Source organism: Lepisosteus platostomus, chromosome 4 (genome assembly GCF_059453375.1).
Source record: "Lepisosteus platostomus isolate fLepPlt1 chromosome 4, fLepPlt1.hap1, whole genome shotgun sequence".
In the NCBI taxonomy this organism is placed as follows: Eukaryota; Metazoa; Chordata; class Actinopteri; order Semionotiformes; family Lepisosteidae; genus Lepisosteus; species Lepisosteus platostomus.
Window position 1 is genome coordinate 10,673,606 of NC_142614.1, and position 23,082 is coordinate 10,696,687.

Here is a 23,082-nt window from a genome sequence, read left to right on the forward strand (position 1 = left end):
GTTGCTCATACCTCCTTGTGTGTTTACCTAGCTTAGCCTTCACCTTTATGGTAATGGGGCTGACTCTATTTTTGCAGCATCTCCACTCATCCACACGGACCTGTCGCTGGCTCTGTCGGATTTCCGAATCTGACGGAATGATCTCCCATTCGCCTGTACAGTGTAAATGGCGGGACTCATAGGAGTCCTGTGCACAAGTCATGTAGGAGTCTGACAGGACTCAGTGCTGTGAGCAGTCCTATAGGAGGATGGAATCTGACAGTACAGGTGCAGAACGTTCCTAAAATATTGTTGCAATTATCCTGCAAAACATCTTTAAGAATCTTATTTTTCATACTTCTATTTTGTCAATCTGGGTAAAGATTTTATCCCCGACACTATTTTGTGTTTCTCCTGGCACGGGCCCAGGTTGGTCTGCTCAAAAATAAGAACACATAACACCGGACTCTCACCCCCTTCAAACATTGTTGAGAAAAATAACTCTTCATATATTTATAGGCATCAAAAATAAATTAAAGAGCAAACAGGCATCATAAATAACAATTATACACAAGAGGCATGTCTGGCTTTAGCTCGTGTTGAACCAGTTGTCAGAGATTTCTCTACAGAGGGCAAAGGTCACGTCACGTGTGTCTCCAGACGGGCCCGGCCAGAGCTGACCCCACCCGTGGACCAGCTCGCCAGTGACCCCGTCACCCCACAGCTACATCGAACCGGTTTACAGCAAAACCGGGGGTCAGAACCAACACTAAACACCTACGACACATCAACATCAACAACAACGCTTGATCTCTCTCCGAGTGAACCCCGTCACACATCGGACTCAGGTAAAAGTCTCTCCTCTCTGTCCCGCTGGGTGCCGTACCGCGGTCCCCTCCCTTTCAGCCAGGACAGCGCGTTCCGTCGATGACCGCCACCGCCGCACTGTTTCAACGGGTGGTCAATTCGCGGGGGTCTTCCGGCATCCTTGTTGATCTGCAGCGTCACGAATTCCCCGCTTCACGACCCCTCTGTCGCGTGTGTGCGGTGCCGAACGCCACTCGTACTGCGATTTGCCTTCCGAGGTCGACCATCTGTAGTCATTGTGATGCTACAGCGCATAGCCCAGCTCAGAGTGGGAATCAGCCAGGACACTGGTGCTAACACCCCTACTCTCTACCATTACAACACAGTAATATTTAAATATCACAAGGCGCTCTAAAAGCACCCTACTCTTGCATTGTAGTTTATAGATTTTGTCCCTTTTTGAAAAGAATGATTCATAGTGATCACATGTGTATGCAGTATAGTTGACATTGTCTGGCTCTCCAGTATCCAGGCTGGAGGGGCTCCACTCTGTATGTTCTAACAGGTTCTCCTTTAATTCCAGAACAACCAATGAGAACAGAGTGGGAGGGGCTACACCGGCGCCAGTCACTTTCCAGCAGCCAATACGAATGCAGTGGGAGGGGCTACGGCAGAGACAGGCGGTCCTGCAGCCAATAGGGAGACGGGGGGGGGGGGGGGTTCTCGATGCAAACCCCACCCCTGTGCGCAGAGCAGGTCCATGAGGGAGGAGGAGTCAGTCTTTTACGTGAATCCCGGTGGGCAGACACTGCGGTCCAGAGAGCCAATCAGAGAGCTGCTTGACAGTCAATTACTCAGGGTTGTGCTGTAAGACAGAGCAAAAGCAGGGATGTGAGGACTGTAGAGAACCAGGGTATTTAATTCCACTGCTGGATGGGCTACAGTACATAATTTACTCCAGGCAAAAGCAAAAAAACAACACCGACACTACCATTTACAGTGTGACCTGGTTCTCCATAATATCAATTATACCCTTAAAATAGTTTTAGTTTACTCACCTCTCGGCCCGTGTATTGCTAGCAGCCCAGCCCGCTCATGGACCCGATCCGGTCCATCTTCATGCCGAAGCAGCCGCGCCCCATGCTCTTCCGGGTCCGCCCGCGGAAGGTCTTCTGCTGGCTCAGGAAGTCCTGGAAGAGGCGGGACCAGACCTTCCCGTTGCCCTGCGCCAGCGCAGGCTCCGCCTCCTCTGCGCGGACGCCCCGCCCCTCTCTCCACGCGGGCGGGGGGGGTCGGGCAGGGGGCGGGGTCTCGGGAAGGGACACGGCCGAGCCTTCAGCGATGTCGGACTCCAGGATCATGGCGCTGATTCGTGGACCGAAGAGGTTAGACAGGATCTGCAGCAGGACAGGCAGGAGAAAGAGTAAGAGGACGAGTTCAGATGCAATCCAATAATAATCATGCCCTAGGGGTTCGTGAGAGTGTGATCGAAGCGTCAATGTCAAATTAAATAGTCCTTTTAATAAATAGCAATTAATAATTAACAGTGTAATCATAAGAATAAGAAAAATAACAGTAGTAATACTGATATTTTACAAAGTGAAAAGAAGCAGGTTAAGAGGGTTTCTGTAGCATTTATCTACATTTATTGAAAGGTTTGATTTTGTTAAAATCTCAATGGGGTACCTGAGGCAAATCATTTAGGTTGAAGGGGTTCAGCTGACAGAAAGGGATGGGAACCCCTGTCCTAGAGTAATGATGTCCTGTAGTAATGTTTCCCTAGAGCAATGATGTCCTGTAGTAATGTTTCCCTAGAGCAATGATGTCCTGTAGTAATGTGACACACTTAAAGAATGCTCCACAGTCAAAATGTTGTCTCTTTCCTTTCCAGCCTGGAATAAACCTTTACTTTTCCTTTGCAGTCTAAGAGAGTAACAATGCCCTTTAGTACTGCTGCTCTGGACTATGATATATTACAATAATACTGTAATATAGTATTGTTGTCCTACAGTTGCTCTAGAGTAGTGATGTCCTATAGTAATGTTGCCCTAGAGTAATGATGTCCTGTAGTAATGTTGCTCTAGCGTATTTATGTCATGTAGTATTCTACCCTAGAGTAATGATATCTTGTAGTATTTTCTCCTAAAGTAACACTGACCTATTACGATAGTACTACAATATTCTAATATTGCCCTAGAGTAATGATGTCCTATAGTAATGTTGTCCTACAGTAATGTTGTAATAATAATAATTATTAATAAGCCCCACCTGTTCACCATATCAATAAAATTATATTCTACAATAATGCTGTTCTAGAATAATGTCGTCCATTTGTATCTTTGTCCTATACTAAAGCCGAAATATGCACAGAAACACAGAATTAAAAGTTGCACTTAATACTTTTCAAAAACCGGGAAACTACCACAGACAAGCCTGGAGTCGGGTTTTAAATGTCACGCGCACCCGGCGGGGTCTGGCCGCCCGGACAGCAGGACACGCGCGTGAGCTTCAAGGAGGAGGAATCGCGTGTCAAACGGCAGCGACACGAGACTGCAGGAGCGAGCCGCGCGCTGGCCGGGCGCAGCGCCGGCCGTACATGAGCGCTGCTTACTTTATACAGTAACTCCCAAACAACACAGCAGACCAGAGAGGGATACAAGAATCTGGATGTTGGTAAGGCAGTACGACCGTGCGCCTCTCTTCCCAGATGTTTGTTTCCGAGCCACATCTGGATTTCACGCTCGATGTGGAGACGTTGTTTGCGCGGCCGCTAACTCTTCTCCGGGCGGGCTGAACCGGGGGGCTCGTCCAGTTTAACCAGCCGGCGCCTAAAGAACATTGTCTGCGTTGTAACGAGAAGATCATCCGGTACTTTTGTGTGGAGCGATGCGTTAGAAAGCTGTCCAGTTACCTGCGTACATATACCATTGTATTTACAAGTTTATTAGATTTCTGCCTGTTTGCACAATCTGTCTGTCTGTTAAGCGCGTAAAGTGGGGTTTGTCCGCCGGAACCCGAAGCGCAGAGTTGAAACAGCGAGGTTTTCTCCAGGTGAACAGCTAGTGGACAGCCCAGGAGACCAGGTGGACCTGTTCAGCCACCTGCACGCCGGTCTGTTCCTGTACTTAATAAGACACCATTTCAGTTCTAACAGTTATTTTCCGCCCTGCACGCCGCTGGGCTCCGCACCTGAGTGTTTGCCCAGACTACTCTACCCGACTTTTAAAACAAGTTCTTCTCCAGAATGTGGAAAACACACCCACACGTATTGAGGGGGGTGGCCAGGCACAGCGGAGAGACACTCACCTGTTGGTCGGAGCGGCGGAGCGCGGGGCGCGTCTCGGCCACGAGCGCCAGGCTGAGCAGGAGCACGAGGAGCAGCGGGCACGAGAAGGAAGAGGAGGAGGAGGATGATGAAGAAGAAGATGAGACGTTCATCCTTGTTGTAGGGAGTGGCAAAAGCAAAGAAAAAAGTTACGAAAGATTCTGTCAGGTCGATTTCTGTCGCTCGTTTCGGAGAGCAGCGTTCGGTGCGGGTGGCTAGTTCTGTTTCATAGGAAGGTTCCGGTTCTGTCCTGTACGCTCTCAGGACTGGTCAGGGTCTCTGTGCACCGGGGAGCCGCACGAGCGCTTAAAAGTCTCGCTCCTTGTGACGTCACGGATTCTCACCGGTCGCCCTGGGAAACTCGCCCCCCCCTCGCCCCCTCCTCTTTTCGTCTTTTCTTCTTCTTGGTGCTTTCATCTCTTTCTCTCCTCCATTTCTCCCCCCCCCCCCCCCCGCCCCACTTGCTATAAACAACTGTACACAAGATCCAACTCACAGGTTCTTGGCTCTGTCAAAAGGAATCAGATCAGGTATATGAACCCTTGGCCACCTGTGTCTCGAATCATTCAGTTCTCTGCCACCAAGGGCACAGAGGATACAGAGGTGTGCAGACAGGTGTTTAAAGAGAGAGACAACAGACAGACAGGTACAGAGGTGTGCAGACAGGTGTTTAAAGAGAGAGACAACAGACAGACAGGTACAGAGGTGTGCAGACAGGTGTTTAAAGAGAGAGACAACAGACAGACAGGTACAGAGGTGTGCAGACAGGTGTTTAAAGAGAGAGACAGCAGACAGACAGGTACAGAGGTGTGTAGACAGATGTTTAAAGAGAGAGACAGCAGACAGACAGGTATAGAGGTGTGTAGACAGGTATTTAAAGAGAAACAGCAGACAGACAGGTACAGAGGTGTGCAGACAGGTATTTAAAGAGAGAGCAGATAGACAGGTACAGAGGTGTGTAGACAGGTATTTAAAAGAGAGAGACAGCAGACAGACAGGTACAGAGGTGTGCAGACAGGTATTTAAAGAGAGAGTCAACAGACAGACAGGTACAGAGGTATGCAGACAGGTATTTAATAAGAGAGACAGCAGATAGACAGGTTCAAAGGTGTGCAGACAGGTATTTAAAAGAGAGAGACAGCAGACAGACAGGTACAGAGGTGTGTAGACAGGTTTTTAAAGAGAGAGTCAACAGACAGACAGGTACAGAGGTGTGTAGACAGGTATTTAAAGAGAAAGTCAACAGACAGGTACAGAGGTGTGCAGACAGGTGTTTAAAGAGAGAGACAGCAGACAGACAGGTACAGAGGTGTGCAGACAGGTGTTTAAAGAGAGAGACAGCAGACAGACAGGTACAGAGGTGTGCAGACAGGTGCTTAAAGAGAGAGACAGCAGACAGACAGGTACAGAGGTGTGCAGACAGGTGTTTAAAGAGAGAGACAGCAGACAGACAGGTACAGAGGTGTGCAGACAGGTATTTAAAGAGAAAGTCAACAGACAGACAGGTACCAGTGAGACAGGTGGAGAGAGACAGACGGGTTGTTCTCAGCCCCACTCTGTTTTATGGCCCTTCCGAAAGGCAGCCTTCACCACCCTCCCCCTCGTAAACCCCTCTCGCAGGGAACGGCGCGCGGAGAGGAAAGCATTCCTCTCCCGGACTCGCCGGCCGGAGACTCGATGTTTCGGCGGCCGCAGCCCGTTTCCTTAGAGACGGCTCCCAGCGCGGGACCTTTCCTGCCTGTTGTGCACGAAGCCACATTTCCGCAGAGCAGAGGACGGGGCGCACAGCTATTCCAGCCTTTGTTCAGAGGCCATTAAACCTGCACTGTCCCCCGAACAAAGGCATTCCACTGCAGGGCTCTGCCCTGTGGACGGCACACCGCGGTACAAACAGACTGCACTGAGATCAGAGTAAAAGTACAGTACTGTGCAGTACAGCCCACTGAGATCAGGGTAAAAGCACAGTACTGTGCAGTACAGCCCACTGAGATCAGGGTATAAACACAGTACAGTGCAGTACAGCCCACTGAGATCAGGGTATAAACACAGTACAGTGCAGTACAGCCCACTGAGATCAGGGTATTAATACAGTGCAGTACAGCCCAGTGAGATCAGGGTATAAACACAGTACAGTGCAGTACAGCCCACTGAGATCAGGGTAAAAGCACAGTACTGTGCAGTACAGCCCAGTGAGATCAGGGTATAAACACAGTACAGTGCAGTACAGCCCACTGAGATCAGGGTAAAAGCACAGTACTGTGCAGTACAGCCCACTGGGATCAGGGTAAAAGCACAGTACTGTGCAGTACAGCCCACTGAGATCAGGGTATAAACACAGTACAGTGCAGTACAGCCCACTGAGATCAGGGTAAAAGATCAGGGTGAGATCAGTGCAGTAAAACCCACTGAGATCAGGGTATAAACACAGTACAGTGTAGTAAAGTCCCTTGAGATCAGTTTATAAACACAGTACAGTACAGCCCACTGAGATCAGGGTATAAAGACAGTACAGTGCAGTAAAGTGGGATTAGGGTATAAAGACAGTACAGTGCAGTAAAGCCCAGAGAATTCAGGGTAAAATCGAGGATGGGCACAGAAATATATTACAGAAAAGATCGCCAAATATCTCTACCCGATCATGTAACAGATCAGGATCAGCTCTCCTGGGTGCATTCAGCAACGTCTCTTTCAGATGTTCCCCACTGCCCCTGTACAGCCCCTAAATTCACTCAGGCTAGTCTTCCTCCTCCTCATCCTCCTCGTTGTCCACAGCCCGGAGAAGAGTTGGGGAGAGAAGGATAATGACCTTTTGGTTTGCTCCTGAAGCGCAGCCTGCAGCCCTCCAGCCCACTCCTGGCACCTGCTTCCATTGTGTGCGGAGTGTGGGCAGGATCCGTGCGGAGAGGGATTAGACGGAGTCGGAGCAGCGGGAAGGCTTGGAAAGGAGACTGTGAGAGCAACACTCCAGGACGGGCTCGTTAGCAGCCAGCTAATTAACGGCAACACCTCAGGAGGGAAGCCAGGGATATTGGGGTTCTCTGAGCCACCTGGTGGTGACTCACTCTGTACGGTTTGATTTCTATGTCCTGGCTAATTAATAGTAATTAATTAACATTCTTTTCCCCTTGGCTCAGACAAAGAGGGAACAATCCATCCACAGTCGAATCAAACGCTTAGTAACGCGCGTGACTAATTTTTCAGTAATTCACTGCGGCAGGCAAAAGTATTCACCCCCTTCCCATGATGCCTGGTTTTGTTGAACTCCAAGTGATGTGTTTATAAGCGGGGGGTGGGCGAAGACACGCAATGATCGGCTTGGGTTTTCATCGCTGCTGTGGCTGACATTTAACTCCCCTTGCCCAATAAAGGTGTTCAGTCTGAGCATTCACGTTTCAGATTAAATATTCACTTCAAAACAACGTGGACACATCATTTGTAATTCAATCCAACGAAACGCCATTTGAAGAGGGTGAATAATTTTGCAAGGCACTCAGTATCTGCATTCTGTACTTCGCAGATCAGTCCATCTATTTCCTAACCTCTTTGTCTAATTCAGGGTCGCAGGGGAGCTGGAGCCCATCCTGACCAGCAATGGGCACAACTCGGGGTCCAGCCTGGACAGGACGCCAGTGCCTCACAGTCCTGCACAGTACAGAGCAGACACACACACTCACTCCAGGACCAGTTTCCCCAGAAGCCAATTAACACACCAGCACGTCTTTGGACTGTGGGAGGAAACCCACACAAAACCAGGGGAGAACACGCAAACTCCACACAGACAGCAGCCCGGGAAATAAACCCACAGTCCCTGCACTGCAAGGCTGAGGTGCTAACCACTTCACCACCTTGCCACCCACTTTTATGCTTTATCCTTTATCCTAAGGATATCGGTCACCTTCTCTAAACTCCATCAAACCCAGACTCAAAACCTTCTTCTTTAGAAGAGCCTTTACTTTACTGGTTCTGTTCTTTACCCCTCTGTTCCTACTGTATCCCCCATCTTCTGTCTCCTCTCATTGTGTATATCTTGAGTGTTTTTTTGTTGTTCTTCTGTAAAGCGCTTTGAGAAGCCACCTTTAAAGGCGTTATATAAAATTATTATTATTATATTATTATTTGATGCATCTATATTAAAATACTTGGTTGTGGAGGATGTTTGCTATTCACTCACTGTGCAAAATATCACTACCCGCCAAACACACTCCCCAGTGCTGTGCTGGCCTTCAGCAAGCGTCACCAATAGTGGAAGTATCTGTGGTTCCTGTCCTCCCCTGTTCCTTTAGCCTCAAGATGAGGTTGTGATGTGGGGAATGAGCAGCTCCATCAGAGATCTGTGCCTGGCCCTGCCACTGAGGCTATGGGGCTTCCTAATTCTTTGGCTTGTGAATGTGGTGGTTTTTCTGTGTGAATGGGCTCACTGATCCATGTGCACAGACGAGCTGGTTCACATGGTTGTAATGTGTGAGTTGTAGAGGGAAGGCCTGTAGTGTAACACTCAAAACCAGGGTGTTGCGTAGTTTGTTGCCCACTCCCACCACCCTTTGAGTAAAGAAAGGCCTCCTGTTCTGTGTTTTAAAAGCACTTCCACAAAGTTTCCACTTGTGTCCTCTGGGTAGTGTTTCACTGTTCATTCAGTCCTCTGGGCTGAGTGTGATGATTCCTTGAGGAGTTTGGTTATTTGTCTCAGGTCACTTCCTAGTCTTTCCTTGAAGACACCTGAATCAAATCTATTCTAGACACCTGAGTCACATCCTCTGAAGATGCCTGAATTTAGATCTCATGAAGACGCCTGAATCAGATCCTCTGAAGATGCCTGAATCAGATCTCATGAAGGTGCTTGAATAAGATCCTCTGAAGACGCCTGAATCAGATTCTCTGAAGACGCCTGAATCAGATCTCATGAAGACACTTGAATCAGATCTCCTTTAGACGCCTGAATCAGATCTCATGAAGACGCCTGAATCAGATCTCATGAAGACGCCTGAATCAGATTCTCTGAAGATGCCTGAATCAGATCTCATGAAGGTGCTTGAATCAGATCTCCTGTAGACGCCTGAATCAGATCTCATGAAGGTGCTTGAATCAGATCTCATGAAGGTGCTTGAATCAGGTCTCATGAAGATGCCTGAATCAGATCCTCTGAAGATGCCTGAATCCTGCCCCTAGCTGGTCTTCTGTGCTCAGGACTAAAGAGATTCAGTGCCCTGGCTCCGTCAGTGTCCCCGCCTCTGCATCTCTCTCTCTCTGCACTCTCTTCCTCTTCCCTCTCTCACCCTCTGTCTCTCTTAGGCTCTCCCCCACCCCCCTCTCCCTCCTCTCTCTGTCCGTCTCCACTGACCTGGAATGGGAATGCCATGGAATGACGTCCGAGGAGGCAGGAGACCCACGACAGCAGAGGAGGAGGAAGGGGGGGCACACAGGGCTGTTGATGCTGAGAGGAAGGCCCAGCCACGCGGGGGTTAATCAGCAGCAATAAAACGGAGCAAGCAGGCACGTCCCGGGCCTGAATCAGGCCTGTCTCCATTGTCCCGGGACAGCGCGGGGTGATGAATGAGCCACTGGTTGGCCGGCTTGTCACACAGCAATGGGCTGCTTTATGTGCGTCCCCCCCCCTCTGACGCACATCAGCCCCCGCGCTGGCGCATTCCTCCTGTCGCCTCACGGGCTGCGCACAATGAGGGGCGCCCCCACTGCCCCGGGACGGGGGAGTGCGTCACTGCCCCAGCACTGCTGGGAGACCCCAAACCCCCACCCTGCACGTGCCGCAGCGTCAGTGCGTCTGGTGTCCCCTGAGCCAACCTGCGTCATAACGCTTCGGGTTCCTGTCGGAATCAAGACTCCAGGAGATCCTCTCCGCTCACGACGGAAGAGCTCCGGCATCCCGGCCCCTCTCCAGTGTCATCTTCACTCACGAGAAAGACTCAGGCGTTCGTGACCCTGTGGGGCAGAAGTGAAAAGACAACAGACCATCAAACTGCCTTCAGTATGTACTTTGCAACATCGGGCACCATACTGTAGGAAAGATATTGACCTGAACCCAGGCCAGAGAAGAACAACTCAATGCATTCCTGGGCGGAAAGGAAATCGCCTACAACTGACAGGAACTGAACCTTTTCAGTTTGCAAAAGAGAACATGTGACCTTTACTGCGCCGTGTCTCAGGGGTCCAGAGGTTTTTATATCCATGAAATACATTTTGTATTTATACAATATAAATACAATAGGGATCATAAACAAAATACATACTGTTTATGTTGAAGTGAAGTGTTAAATGTTTATCAGTTTATCAAATGTTTATATTGAATTTTTTTTAAATCATTAATAATCAGAAATTCACACTCAGACACACCTGGACATAATCAGACATTCTCACTCAGACACATCTGAACATAATCAGACATTCACACTCAGACACACCCGGACATAATGAGAGATTCACACTCAGACACACCTGAACATAATCAGACATTCACACTCAGACACATCTGGACATAATCAGATATTCGCACTCAGACATACCCAGATATAATCAGATATTCATACAGACACAGCTGATAAAATCAGATTTTCAAACCCAGACACACTTGGAGATTCATATACAGTGTCAGCTTGAGGTGACATTCATTCCATCTGTCCCTTGTAAAATCTCTTTATCCAGTACAGGGCTCTCTCTCTCTCTCTCACTCTCACTCTCACTCTCACTCTCACTCTCACTCTCACTCTCACTCTCACTCTCACTCTCACTCTCACTCTCACACACACACACACAGAACAGGACACCAGTGCATCACAGGGCAGACACACACCCAGGCCAGTCCATCACACGCGAACTCACTCATGGCAGGGACGGTTTTCCCAGAAGCCAGCTCACTCACCAGCGTGTATTCGGACTGTGGGAGAAAGCCCCAGGGATTGGGACGCTACCCCAGCGCTGCAGGCAGCAGTGCTAACCACTGCACCTCCCTCTGTCTACCACTGTCCCTCTTTATTTCTGTCTTCAATACTGGCCACCACTTATTAAACATGATGGTGATGGCATCCTGCGATGTTCATGTACGAGTCTAGGGAAACATTACTACAGGACATCATTTCTCTAGGGAAACATTCCTACAGGACATCATTTCTCTAGGGAAACATTACTACAGGACATCATTCCTCTAGGGAAACATTACTACAGGACATCATTGTGAGTCTAGGGAAACATTCCTACAGGACATCATTTCTCTAGGGAAACATTACTACAGGACATCATTGCTCTAGGGAAACATTACTACAGGACATCATTGCTCTAGGGAAACATTACTACAGGACATCATTACTCTAGGGAAACATTACTACAGGACATCATTACTCTAGGGAAACATTCCTACAGGACATCATTGTGAGTCTAGGGAAACATAACTACAGGACATCATTGCTCTAGGGAAACATTCCTACAGGACATCATTGTGAGTCTGGGGAAACATTACTACAGGACATCATTACTCTAGGGAAACATTACTACAGGACATCATTACTCAAGGGAAACATTACTACAGGACATCTTTGCTCTAGGGAAACATTACTACAGGACATCATTGCTCTAGGGAAACATTACTAAAGGACATTATTACTCTAGGGAAACATTCCTACAGGACATCATTGCTTTAGGGAAACATTACTACAGGACATCATTACTCTAGGGAAACATTACTACAGGACATCATTGCTCTAGGGAAACATTACTACAGGACATCATTGCGAGTCTAGGGAGACATTACTACAGGACATCATTACTCTAGGGAAACATTCCTACAGGACATCATTACTCTAGGGAAACATTACTACAGGACATCATTGCTCTAGGGAAACATTACTACAGGACATCATTACTCTAGGGAAACATTACTACAGGACATCATTGTGAGTCTAGGGAAACATTACTACAGGACATCATTGCTCTAGGAAAACATTACTACAGGACATCATTGCGAGTCTAGGGAAACATTACTACAGGACATCATTACTCTAGGAAAACATTCCTACAGGACATCATTGCTCTAGCACAGGGGTTCCCATCCCTTTCTGTCAGCTGAACCCCTTCAACCTAAATGATTTGCCTCAGGTACCCCCTTGAGATTTTAACTAAATCAAACCTTTCAATAAATGTAGATAAATGCTACAGAAACCCTCTTAACATGCTGCTTTTCACTTTGTAAAATATCAATATTACTACTGTACTTTTTCTTATTCTCATTATGACACTGTTATTTATTAATAGGACTATTTAATTTGACATTGACGTTTCCGTCACAATCTCACGAACCCCCTGGTTGGGAATCCATATGATCATGTTACTTAGTGTGTGTTTCCTTGTTTTTTTTAAATGAACAGGTCTTCTGTGGGGTAGAAGATAGATGCCCTCTGCTGTGTCCAGTGGTCTTCTTCACAGTCACCAGGACGCAGAGGACACAGGTGGAAACTATGTGCATGTAAAACTGAGGACAGCCGGCACTCCTTTACACAAAGGGTGGTGGGAGAATGAAACTTGTTGTTGAAGCTGATACCCTGGATTCACCTGGGACACTGGGTGAGATCCTGGACAGTAACTCCTCAACAGGTACCTCAGTTGAACTGCCTTCTCTTGTCGCAGTCTTAGAGACGCCTGTAATGAGCTGAATTAGGTTGTTAAGTGGAGGTCTGGAATGAAAACCCGGAGCCACAGACCAGCTCTCCAAGCCAGGACTGAGATCCAAGGATCAGAGTTCAGGGGAGGCACGTGGCACACGCAACTGCACACCCACAGTGCCGTTCAGTCCACAAGGGGCTCCCCATCTTTTTCCACGGCTCCTGAGGCGCAGGTGGAGCCCCAGTAGAGTCCCTCTCCGCAGACTGCTGGTGCAGTCCGGCGCATTGTGTGGCTTCACACACACTCACCCCCAACAAGGGCCAAGATCAGGGCTGTAAACAGGGGGCTCAGCCTACGCACCTGGCAACCGTTGCTAAGATACCAACAGCCCCTGACTAAAACCCCCGAGTCCCCCTTTTCAGCCCCCTCTGCCATTGACGTCAGCCGAGGGCAGGGAGGGGCGGGGTGACCCGGGGTTTCCGCGGCAACGCCATTCCTCCCGGCTGCCATTTTACCTGAGACCCGCGTGGTGATCCTCCTCTGGACTCATCTCTCATCAATAACAGACCCCCCAGCAGACAGTCCACAGGAACAGCGGGGGGCTCTGCCAGTGTCCTGGTCGCTCTGACAGGCCGGCACACCTCTGAACCCCCCGAAATCCCCAGACACCCACCAACACTGCCAGACCCTCCCAGACATCCTCAGACAGCCTGAGACACCCCAAGAAACTCACAGATGCCCACAGAAACATCTAGACACCCTCCAACACTGCCAGACCCCCAAATATCCCACTGTCTTGAGAAACTCCCAGACATCCTGAGATAGCCTGAGACACCCCCAGATATGCCCAGACACCCTCAGATAACCCCAAAGACTCCCAGACACCACCCCACATAACCCCAAAGACTCCAGGTCACCACCCCAGATAACTCCCAGACACCCCAAATAACCCCCAGATAACTCTAAAGACTCCTAGATACCACCCCAGATAACCCCACAGACTCCCAGACACCCCCAGATAACCCCAAAGACTTCCAGACAACACCCTCAAATAACCCAAAAGACTCCCAGACAACATCCCAGATAACCCCAGACACCCCCAAATAACCCCAAAGACTTCCAAGCACCACCCCAGATAACCCCACTCTGCTGGGTGCTTGGCAGGACGCTCCTGCTGAGCCCTCGCTTCTGTCCCGCAGCCCCGTCACAGAGAATTTCAGGCTAGGAGGTGATTCAGGACTGTGCAGCCCAGCGCCTTTCCTGGCGGAGACAGTGCCATCGTGTGGCCACACGCGGTATTGCCGAGTCGGCTGGGGCAGTTTCCTCGTCCTGGTTCTCGTCATCCCAATGTTTGGAGGCTCCTGTAACGGCTCTGAAGTATAATACTCTGTTTGAAACAAAAGCAAGAATACAGAGATTAAAAGTTAAAAATAAATTAAATCCTGAGACTGACTAAAGTCAATGTGCTTTATTGGCATGACCAAAGAGTACAATCAGTGTTGCCAAAGCAAATAAAAATAAAATTAACATGAAACAAAACAAAAAGTCTACGGACATTTACGACAAAGACATATAATAAAATATGTATATTAAAACATATACTGTAGACAGAAGGAGCATTATTGGGAGACAGACTCACTGTTCCTCAGGCTGTGACAGGAGATCACATACTGGGCTGTCAGTTCAACTGAGTTCCCTCCTCCCTTTCCCAGTAGGATTGGGACTCGTTGTGATTCTGACAGGTGTGGAAACTCTGGGATTAGATTTCTGAATTTGGGGAAGAATGTTTCTCTAATCCCAGAGTATCTGTCACAGTGCAGAAGGAAGTGCACCTCTGTCTCTATTTCTCCCTGCTGGCAGTGGGAGCACAGCCTGTCCTCTCTGATTCACTCCAGACTATGCTCATAGTATGAACTGAACGACAAGCTCACCCTTCTCATGAAAAAAAGACCATCTGATTCACTATTAAGCAGTGTGAGAAGGCATGGAACAAGGTTATTGATTTATGCATAATGTGCTGTAAGAGTGTCACCCTCAAGTTCCTCACTGGGATTGTCCCGCTGAGGGACTTCATGAACTACATTTCCCAACAGGCCATGGGTCAGAATGGTAGCCAACAGAGTACTTGCCCTGGGTTTGAAAAGCAGAATTGTTGCCAAGTAAAGCCTGCCTTCAGGGTGTATAAGAAGAGTGTGGCATGCCACAGCTCAATATGCTTTGTTTAAAGTTTCCTTGAAAGCAGAAACATGTTGGTATTAGTTTAGCTTTTGTTGGCTTTAATTTGGATCAAAGTTTTTTCGGGGGATGGTAAGAAAAAAAATGATTGAAACTCAATAAAAGGTGTGTTAATGGAAAGTGGAGCACTTCCTGAGTAATGTTGAATTCTTGCTATTATCTGTCTTTACAGGCTGTAGTGCCTGTTCAAGGCAAGGCAAGATTCCATCGAAGGAGGGTTTTATAGCAATGTCTTTCTGTAGGTACGACTGCATGTAAGTGTTGGTCAGCCGGGTGTGGACAGTCTCTAGGTCTGAGTTCCTCTTGCAATGAGAGGCTGATGAGGAGGGCAAAGCTACCTCTCGATGTCCACAGGAACCAGCACCTATCCCAGAATCCCACAACGGGACCATATTCTGCATGGGCCACCATCCCACTGTGGGGTGGGGGGGGGGGTACATTGGTCATCATGGAAGGAGACCAGAACACAAAATCTCTAGTTAGAGGCAGAACGTGCAAACTCCACATGGAAGGTGTCCCATTGCAGGATCAAGCCCAGAGCTCCTGAGCAGCGAGGCAGTGTGTGTAGCAAGGCCCTCCTTGCTGTGATGTCATGATCACCTGCAGGTCCCCCCCCTCCAAGGCTGCAGATGCTGAGAAGCTCTGATTTGAGCCCCTGTCCACCCTGTTCTAATGGGCTAAACTCACCTTGCTGACTACTGGGAATTGTGATGGGGCTATTCCCACAGCCTAGGGTGTGGCATGCCTGTAAAACAGGAAAAAGCAAACCAATTCAATACTTCCCTCTGTGTTTCTAGTAAGCATCATGGCAGTCGGCCAGAGGGGAAACAATGAGGAAAATGGAAATGGGAGAGTTGGGTGACTAATGAATTGTTTGGTAGCTGCAGCGGCTCGTCAGTGTTGCATACCTGGAGTAACAGGAAAACCACATTCAGTGTTGGGGCCAAATTTAAACCGTGGGAAGTAGCCACTGGCCTGTTTGCACAGCGCCCTCTTCTGGACTTGGAGGGGCGCCAGGCTCTCCATCTCTTTAGCAACACTTTTTAAAGCAGTTACCCAAGACTTGCAATTTTAAGGAAAAATATGCAAAGATACATACATTTATATATACAGTATGTTATGGAGGAATAACGTATGCTTCATGTACTGTTTGGTGGAAAGTGATATATTGACCAGGGTCCCCGTGTCGAAGGCCACAGTTCCTGTGGGAGGGTACAGGGCTGGAGCCTGTGCAATAAGAGGCAGAGGCTGAGCTCTGCTGAGGTGGCTCTCTTGTGGGACACAGCAGGGAAGGTGCTCAGCGTGCTCTGTCTGGGGGTTTTGGGGAGGGCTGTTTCCTGTTGTGCCTATGTACTGTATGCCACCTCCTAAATTAGGACCTTTTTAAGGGTCCTTTCTGATGCGGACTGGCTCAGTGTGGCATGAACTGAGTACGTGGGGGAAGAGCCGGGTCTGTGACAGGAATGTCAGCTGAGGGAAGATCTTCAGGGCCTGGAATCTGTACGCGGGACGTCAAGGACCAGTGGTCCCTTGACTGAGCCAAACACTCACCTAAGGGAGAAGCTGGTCTTAAGGCAGGTGGTCCGTGCTTTAATGGTGCAGAACCGCTTGTCAGAGCGCAGGGGGGAGAACAGTTTGTGGCCGGGATGGTTGGGATCATGAATGATGGTGTGGGCTTTATTGTGAAATCGGATGGTGCAGACCTTACCGAGTGATGGTAAATGGGAGACTGTAGTCCTCTGTGCCGTTGCCTCTGGCCTTTGTCGTGCATCTCTATCATGTATGGTAGTATTGCTCTACAACACAGTGATGGCACTAGTGAGGACACTTTGTACGGTGTTGTGGTAAAAGATCACGAGGGGCTGCTTCCCCATACTGCATTTCTTCAAGGTGTTGTGTCTTTTTTCAGCCTGGCTACAGTGTTGTGAGACCATGCCAAGTCGGTGGAGATCTGCAGACCGAGGAACCTGAAGCACCTGACAGCTTCCACTGCTGTGTCATCGATACTGATCGGGGCGTGACTCCCTCTGGGTCTCCTGAAGTCCACAATGAGTTATAATAATAATAATTGCTTACACTTACATAGCGCTTTTCTGGACATTCCACTCAAAGCGCTTTACAGGTAATGGGGATCCCCTCCACCACCACCAATGTGCAGCCCCACCTGGATGATGCGACGGCAGCCATAATGCGCCAGAATGCTCACCACACATCAGCTATCAGTGGGGAGGAGAGCAGAGTAATGAAGCCAATTCATAGATGGGGATTATTAGGAGGCCATGATTGGTAAGGGCCAATGGGAAATTTGGCCAGGACACCGGGGTTACACCCCTACTCTTTTCGTGAAACTCCCTAGGATTTTTAATGACCACAGAGAGTCAGGACCTCGGTTTTAGGTCTCATCCGAAGGACGGAGTTCTTCTGTCTTGATGACATTCAAGGCACCATCTTGTAAGATGCTCCACCTCATTCCTTTATGCGGAGCCCGTAATTGTGATGTCACAGATGAGTTGGACTGCCTGTATTCATATTACCTGCAGATGGTGATGATGGAATGTTATGATGTATATGTGATACATATGGAGTGATAGTTAATCTTCATGTGACATGCACTAAGTTTTTTTTTACATTATCTACCGTTTTAACAATTATACAGTTAAATTAGAGATGAGTTGGACTGCATTTCCTTTTATTATCTACTGATCTGATCATCATACAGATCTGATGGGGGTGAGTGTGAATGTGAAGTTCTCCAGAACGGTGCAGTCATGACTCCTTATGCTCCCAAACTAAATGAATTTGAAATGAAACACTGAGATCTTTGATTGAATACCCCTTCTTAAATTAAAGCTTGAAGACTTAATGGTCTCCTGCACCTTCAAACGTGGGTATCCAGTATATTACAACACAGGGGTTTCAATACCACACATTTTCAAAAACATCTCCAAATTGGTACAAGCTAGGCTTCTTAAACTAACTGAAATGTGAAAGTACAGGCAGAGACCTTTCATTTAACAAGATTTTTCCCCACTATTAAGCCTCAATTGCTGCCTACATCCTCAAAAATGTTTGTGCAATGAATCCGAATACAGGACACACAAACATAATTTACATTAACCTCGTTTACCATCCTTAATGGCGACGTTAAGCAGGGAATAAATTCCATCAAGAAACTGTGGAAATACGGGTTATAGGGACGAGAGGACATAAATATTCCTAGGTGGACGTTAATTGCGATATATTTCTCCATAAGAATCAATGTATTTCAACAGTAATACAGACCATGACGACGTTCTACAGGAGTGTACATTGAAGTTTCCAGTCGTGACCCACGAAGATGAGCACCTCAATGTTGTTTAATCTTCTTTGAAACTCAAAATCTGAAAAATGAAGGAGGAGATAGAGACCGCGTGCTGCGGGCTGTGCAGGAGTCAACAAACTCTCCGCCGTCCGCGCGCGGACCGGATCCGGATTCGGACAAGTGTTCGCACGCCGTGCAGGGAGGGCCACTAGATGGCGCCATTGTAGACGCGACCGGCAACACCTTCATTACGATTGAATCGCGGCATTTGCGCTCTCCGCAACCAAGACACACAAAGCTACGACAAATGATTAAAGGGGACAGATACAACACACGCTGAAAAAGAAAAGAAACACATAGACAAACAACTTGCAGAAATTGAGGAGTCACTAAATCAGAATTGTTTCTGGGAGAAGTGGAACAACTTAAACAAATCAAAACCAGAAGAATTGGCCATCCAAAATGGAACAATCTTGCAAACATACTTTGAAAATCTCTATGAAAAGCTCCCAAATACAAATCAATCAGACCAAAACACCATTTATGAAAAACTCAAAATTTTGGAATTGGCTATCAAAGACAACCAAAACCCCTTAGACTCCCCAATCACTGAGCAGGAGCTACTGGACAAACTCCAGGCCCTCAGACCACGCAAAGCCTGTGGCCATGATGGAGTCATAAATGAGATGCTGAGACACAGCAGCCCAAAGTTGCAACAAACCCTGCTCAAACTCCTCAATCTCATCATGACAGCCGGATGTTTCCCCGAGGCCTGGAACCAAGGACTGATCACGCCCATCTATAAGAGTGGAGATAAACTCGATCCCAACAACTACCGGGGCATCTGTGTGAACAGTAACCTGGGGAAGGTATTCTGCAGTATCCTAAATACACGAATACTGGCCTTCCTTACCGAACACAATGTCCTGAGTAAAAGTCAGATTGGCTTCTTGCCAGATCACCGCACATCTGATCACATTTACACCCTACACACACTGATAGACAAACACGTCCACCAAAAACACAAAGGAAAAATTTTTGCCTGCTTTGTCGATTTCAAAAAAGCATTTGACTCGATTTGGCATGAGAGATTGTTTTATAAACTACTCCAAAGTGGCATAGGGGGCAAAGTGTACGACATAATTAAATCAATGTATTCAGAGAGCAAATGTGCAGTGAAAATTGGAAACAAAAGGACTAAATTCTTCACCCAAGGCCGCGGGGTTTGACAGGGCTTCAGCCTGAGCCCAACACTGTTCAATATCTATATCAATGAATTAGCAGGAATGTTGGAGCAGTCTGCAGCTCCTGGTCTTACACTACACGACACAGAAATCAAGTTCCTGCTCTACGCAGATGACCTGGTCCTGCTGTCGCCCACAGAACAAGGGCTGCAGCAGAACCTGGCACTGCTGGAGCAGTACTGTCAGACCTGGGCACTGACAGTCAATCTGGACAAGACCAGAGTTATGGTTTTCCAGAAGAAAGCTAGACCTCAGGGAAACAGGTACAAATTCACACTGAACAACAACACATTGGAGCACACATCCAGCTACACATATCTCGGTCTCACCATCAGCTCTTCCGGGAGTTTTGACCTGGCAGTGAAGGCACTGAGGGAGAAGGCACTCAGGGCTTTCTACGCAATAAGAAGGAGGCTCTTCAACATCAACCCACCAACAAGAATTTGGCTCCAAATATTTGAAAGTGTAATCCAACCCATTGCCCTATACGGCAGTGAAGTTTGGGGTCCCTTCACAGACCAGGATTACACCCAATGGGACAAACACCCCACAGAAACTCTGCACATGGAGATCTGTAGAATCATCCTCCGTGTGCAGAGAAAAACTCCTAACAACGGGTGCAGGGCCGAATTAGGCCAGTACCCACTATTGATAAACATACAGAAAAGAATATTAAAGTATTGGCTACACCTAAAAAACAGTGACCAAAATTCCTACCACCACAAAGCCCTGCTGAGCCAAGAGCTGAGCCCAAAACAGAGCCCCCTGAGCCAGCTGGTCCTGAGGCTCACCGACCTGAGCCACACCAACACTAACCAGCCTCAGGACAGCACTGCTAGAGCACCACAACCCAGACTCAACCACATCACAGCACAGATCAAACAGCAATATCTCACACACTGGGACACACACACAAACACAACATAAACTGGAATGCTACAGAACCTTAAACAGACAATACACACTAGCTGAATATTTGACCAAAATAAAAAATAACAAACAGAAACAGACCCTGAGGAAGTACAGGCTCAGTGACCACAACCTGGCCATAGAAACTGGGCGACACAGGCAGACCTGGCTGCCCAGAGAAGACAGGCTGTGCTCCCACTGCCAGCGGGGAGAAATAGAGACAGAGGTGCACTTCCTACTGCACTGTGACAGATACTCTGGGATTAGAGAAACATTCTTCCCGAAATTCAGAAATCTAATCCCAGAGTTCCCACACCTGCCAAAACCACTACAGGTCCCAATCCTACTGGGAAAGGGAGGAGGGAACTCAGTTGATCTGGCAGCCCAGTATGTGATCTCCTGTCACAGCCTGAGGAACAGTGAGTCCGTCTCCCAATAATGCTCCAGCCGGCTACAGTATATGTCAATATTTTATAATATGTCTTTGTTGTAAATGTCTGTAACATGTCTGTAGATTTTATTTTACTTCTATTTTTTGTTTTGTTCTATGTTAATTTTATTATTTTTATTTGCTTTGGCAACACTGATTGTACCTATCGGTCATGCTAATAAAGCACCTTGAACTGAACTGAACTACAACACGAGTGATCACGACTGCCATAGATCAGTGGTGCCTGACCCTGGTGGTGGGGAGGGACACAGTCCTACATGTTTTACAGACTGAATTCACTTAAATCCCATTTACTTTTCCTAATGAAGCCACTGCCATTAAACCATTCTGGGATCGACTGGATGGACTCCATGCGCCCTGGGCCAGGACTGGAAGGCTGACGCGACTGAACTTCAAACCGATTATTAACATGAGCAAGACGCCAAACCTGGGCCAGATCTATTGATCTGCATAGACGAAGCATAAGCTTGCAGAACTGTATCTGTAAGCCTTTAAATGTGAATGTTAGATTCAAGGAGTTTGAAATTATGTTATATTTTTAAAGAAGTTCTATGGGACATTAACATTTATACCAAATGTGTACCCGGTAGATATATTGTTCAAAATGGTCTCATGCTACTCTCTCCTTTAATGCTTATAAGATGGAAATTTAATATGACTTGAACAGCATTAAAAACCCGAAAAATAAATGAGAAACAGCTGATGCGTGTAAAAATCTCATTGCGATCTGGTGTGTAATGAGCTCTGGCAGCGTACCGTTCTGTTTTATTTTTCTTGATCCAATTTTTGGATGCCCTTTCTCTTTTGTTTGTATTATTTGACGTGAAATAAACGTGTGTGGGGGGGAGGGAATAATCCCCTCGCTGCGCAATAGAAAAATCTCCCCACCCGAGTTCCTGTTTGTTTCTTTCGCGTGCTCGTGGGCGCCCTGAAGACTCCACCTCGTCAGCGACACGGTCTCGGTCCTCACTCCCAGAATTACTGCGCCATTTTTTAAATGAAGGGCCGCCAACGTATGATGAACCGTCAAGGCTCGTCTTTTCCACGTCTGACAGAAAAAAAACACACACATCCCGAACACCGGCCATTGTGTGGTTTGTATTGAGAAACCCTGTACTCCGCGGGCCTGAGTGGGCAGGAGCCGCCGCGCGAAGGAGACCGAGCGGGTGCAACGCCCGGGTCTCGCGCCTTCTTCACTGCGTGCGCGCCTGCCGTCTCGGGAAGCCCGGAAGCGGAAACTGGGGACGGCTGTGGTTTACGTGCTGTGTTTTGGGAAAGAAATGCCGTGTTTTTGCCCTGGCCCAATTATCACAAATTATAACATCCTTCAGGGATGGGTGGGGTTTAAGTTGAATGTTCTTTCCAGGAAGCACAGCTGTCCATTGAGAATTTTGTTTAGTGTTTTTAAATCTTTGAAGGAACGTGTTTCCTCTTGTCAACAATTATCTTCTTTTTTTGTGGTTTTGCGAGGACCCCTAAGGACACAAGAAGGCTTACAAACGAAAGGTCATTCGGTGCATCTGACACATTTAGTAGTTAGGAGCTAACTGATCTCTGGGTCTCATCCAGTCATTTCCTGAAAGAAGCCAGGGTACCGGCTTCAACAACATGGCGGGATGTTCCATACCCCCACCACCGTTTGTGTACAGACGTTTGTATGCATGTCCACATTCTTCCAGCTTGTGTCCTCTGGCTCATGATTTTGATTGGGTCTTTAAGGGGTCTGAAAGACACACGTCTTGCTAGATATGTGAATTGATACATCAGAAAAGACAGAGAACCGGGTGCAGCACTGGAAGAAAATTTCACGGCTTTATTTTTCTCATTTCAGAAGATTAAGATGCTTCTGATGTTCTAATGGTTGTGGATTCATTTGGCTCCCGTTCAACGAGAGAGAGGAGTTGTAGATGGAGGGGAGAAGAGGAGGAGAGGAGACAGGAGAGAGGAGGAGATGGAGCAGCAGGAAAGGAGAGAGAGGAGGGGAACAGGAGAGAGAGGAGCAGTAGGAGGAAGAGAGGAGGAGATGGAGCAGGAGGAACAGGAGAGAGGGGAAGGGAACAGGAGAGAGAGGAGCAGTAGAAGAGAGAGGAGGAGATGGGAGTCCTGGACAGAGAGAAACAGTTATGCAATGTGCAGAGCGAGGTGATATGGTATGTCACAGGTATATATTATACATCTAGCATAGACACAAGATTCTTTAAAAATATAACGAGTCATATATAAA

The 23,082-nt window shown here is 47.7% G+C and overlaps 1 protein-coding gene across 1 annotated transcript; it reads right to left on the bottom strand.

Moving 5' to 3' along the window:
• Positions 1-1,338: 1,338 nt before the first annotated feature.
• Positions 1,339-4,417, bottom strand: nppcl2 (natriuretic peptide C-like 2). The gene is made up of 3 exons (XM_088628398.1): positions 4,093-4,417; positions 1,845-2,183; positions 1,339-1,651 (listed from the first exon to the last, which is right to left on the bottom strand). Exons 1-2 carry the CDS (start codon positions 4,222-4,224, stop codon positions 1,863-1,865), a joined length of 453 nt encoding a protein of 150 aa, XP_088484524.1. The 5' UTR covers positions 4,225-4,417; the 3' UTR covers positions 1,339-1,651; positions 1,845-1,862.
• Positions 4,418-23,082: the final 18,665 nt, after the last annotated feature.

Coding starts and splice junctions, on each gene's coding strand:
- nppcl2 (XM_088628398.1), bottom strand. CDS start 4,224: ATGAACGTCTCATCTTCTTCTTCATCATCCTCCTCCTCCTCTTCCTTC. Junction 2,184..4,092: donor TCCGCCGCTCCGACCAACAG/GTGAGTGTCTCT, acceptor GTCCTGCTGCAG/ATCCTGTCTAACCTCTTCGG.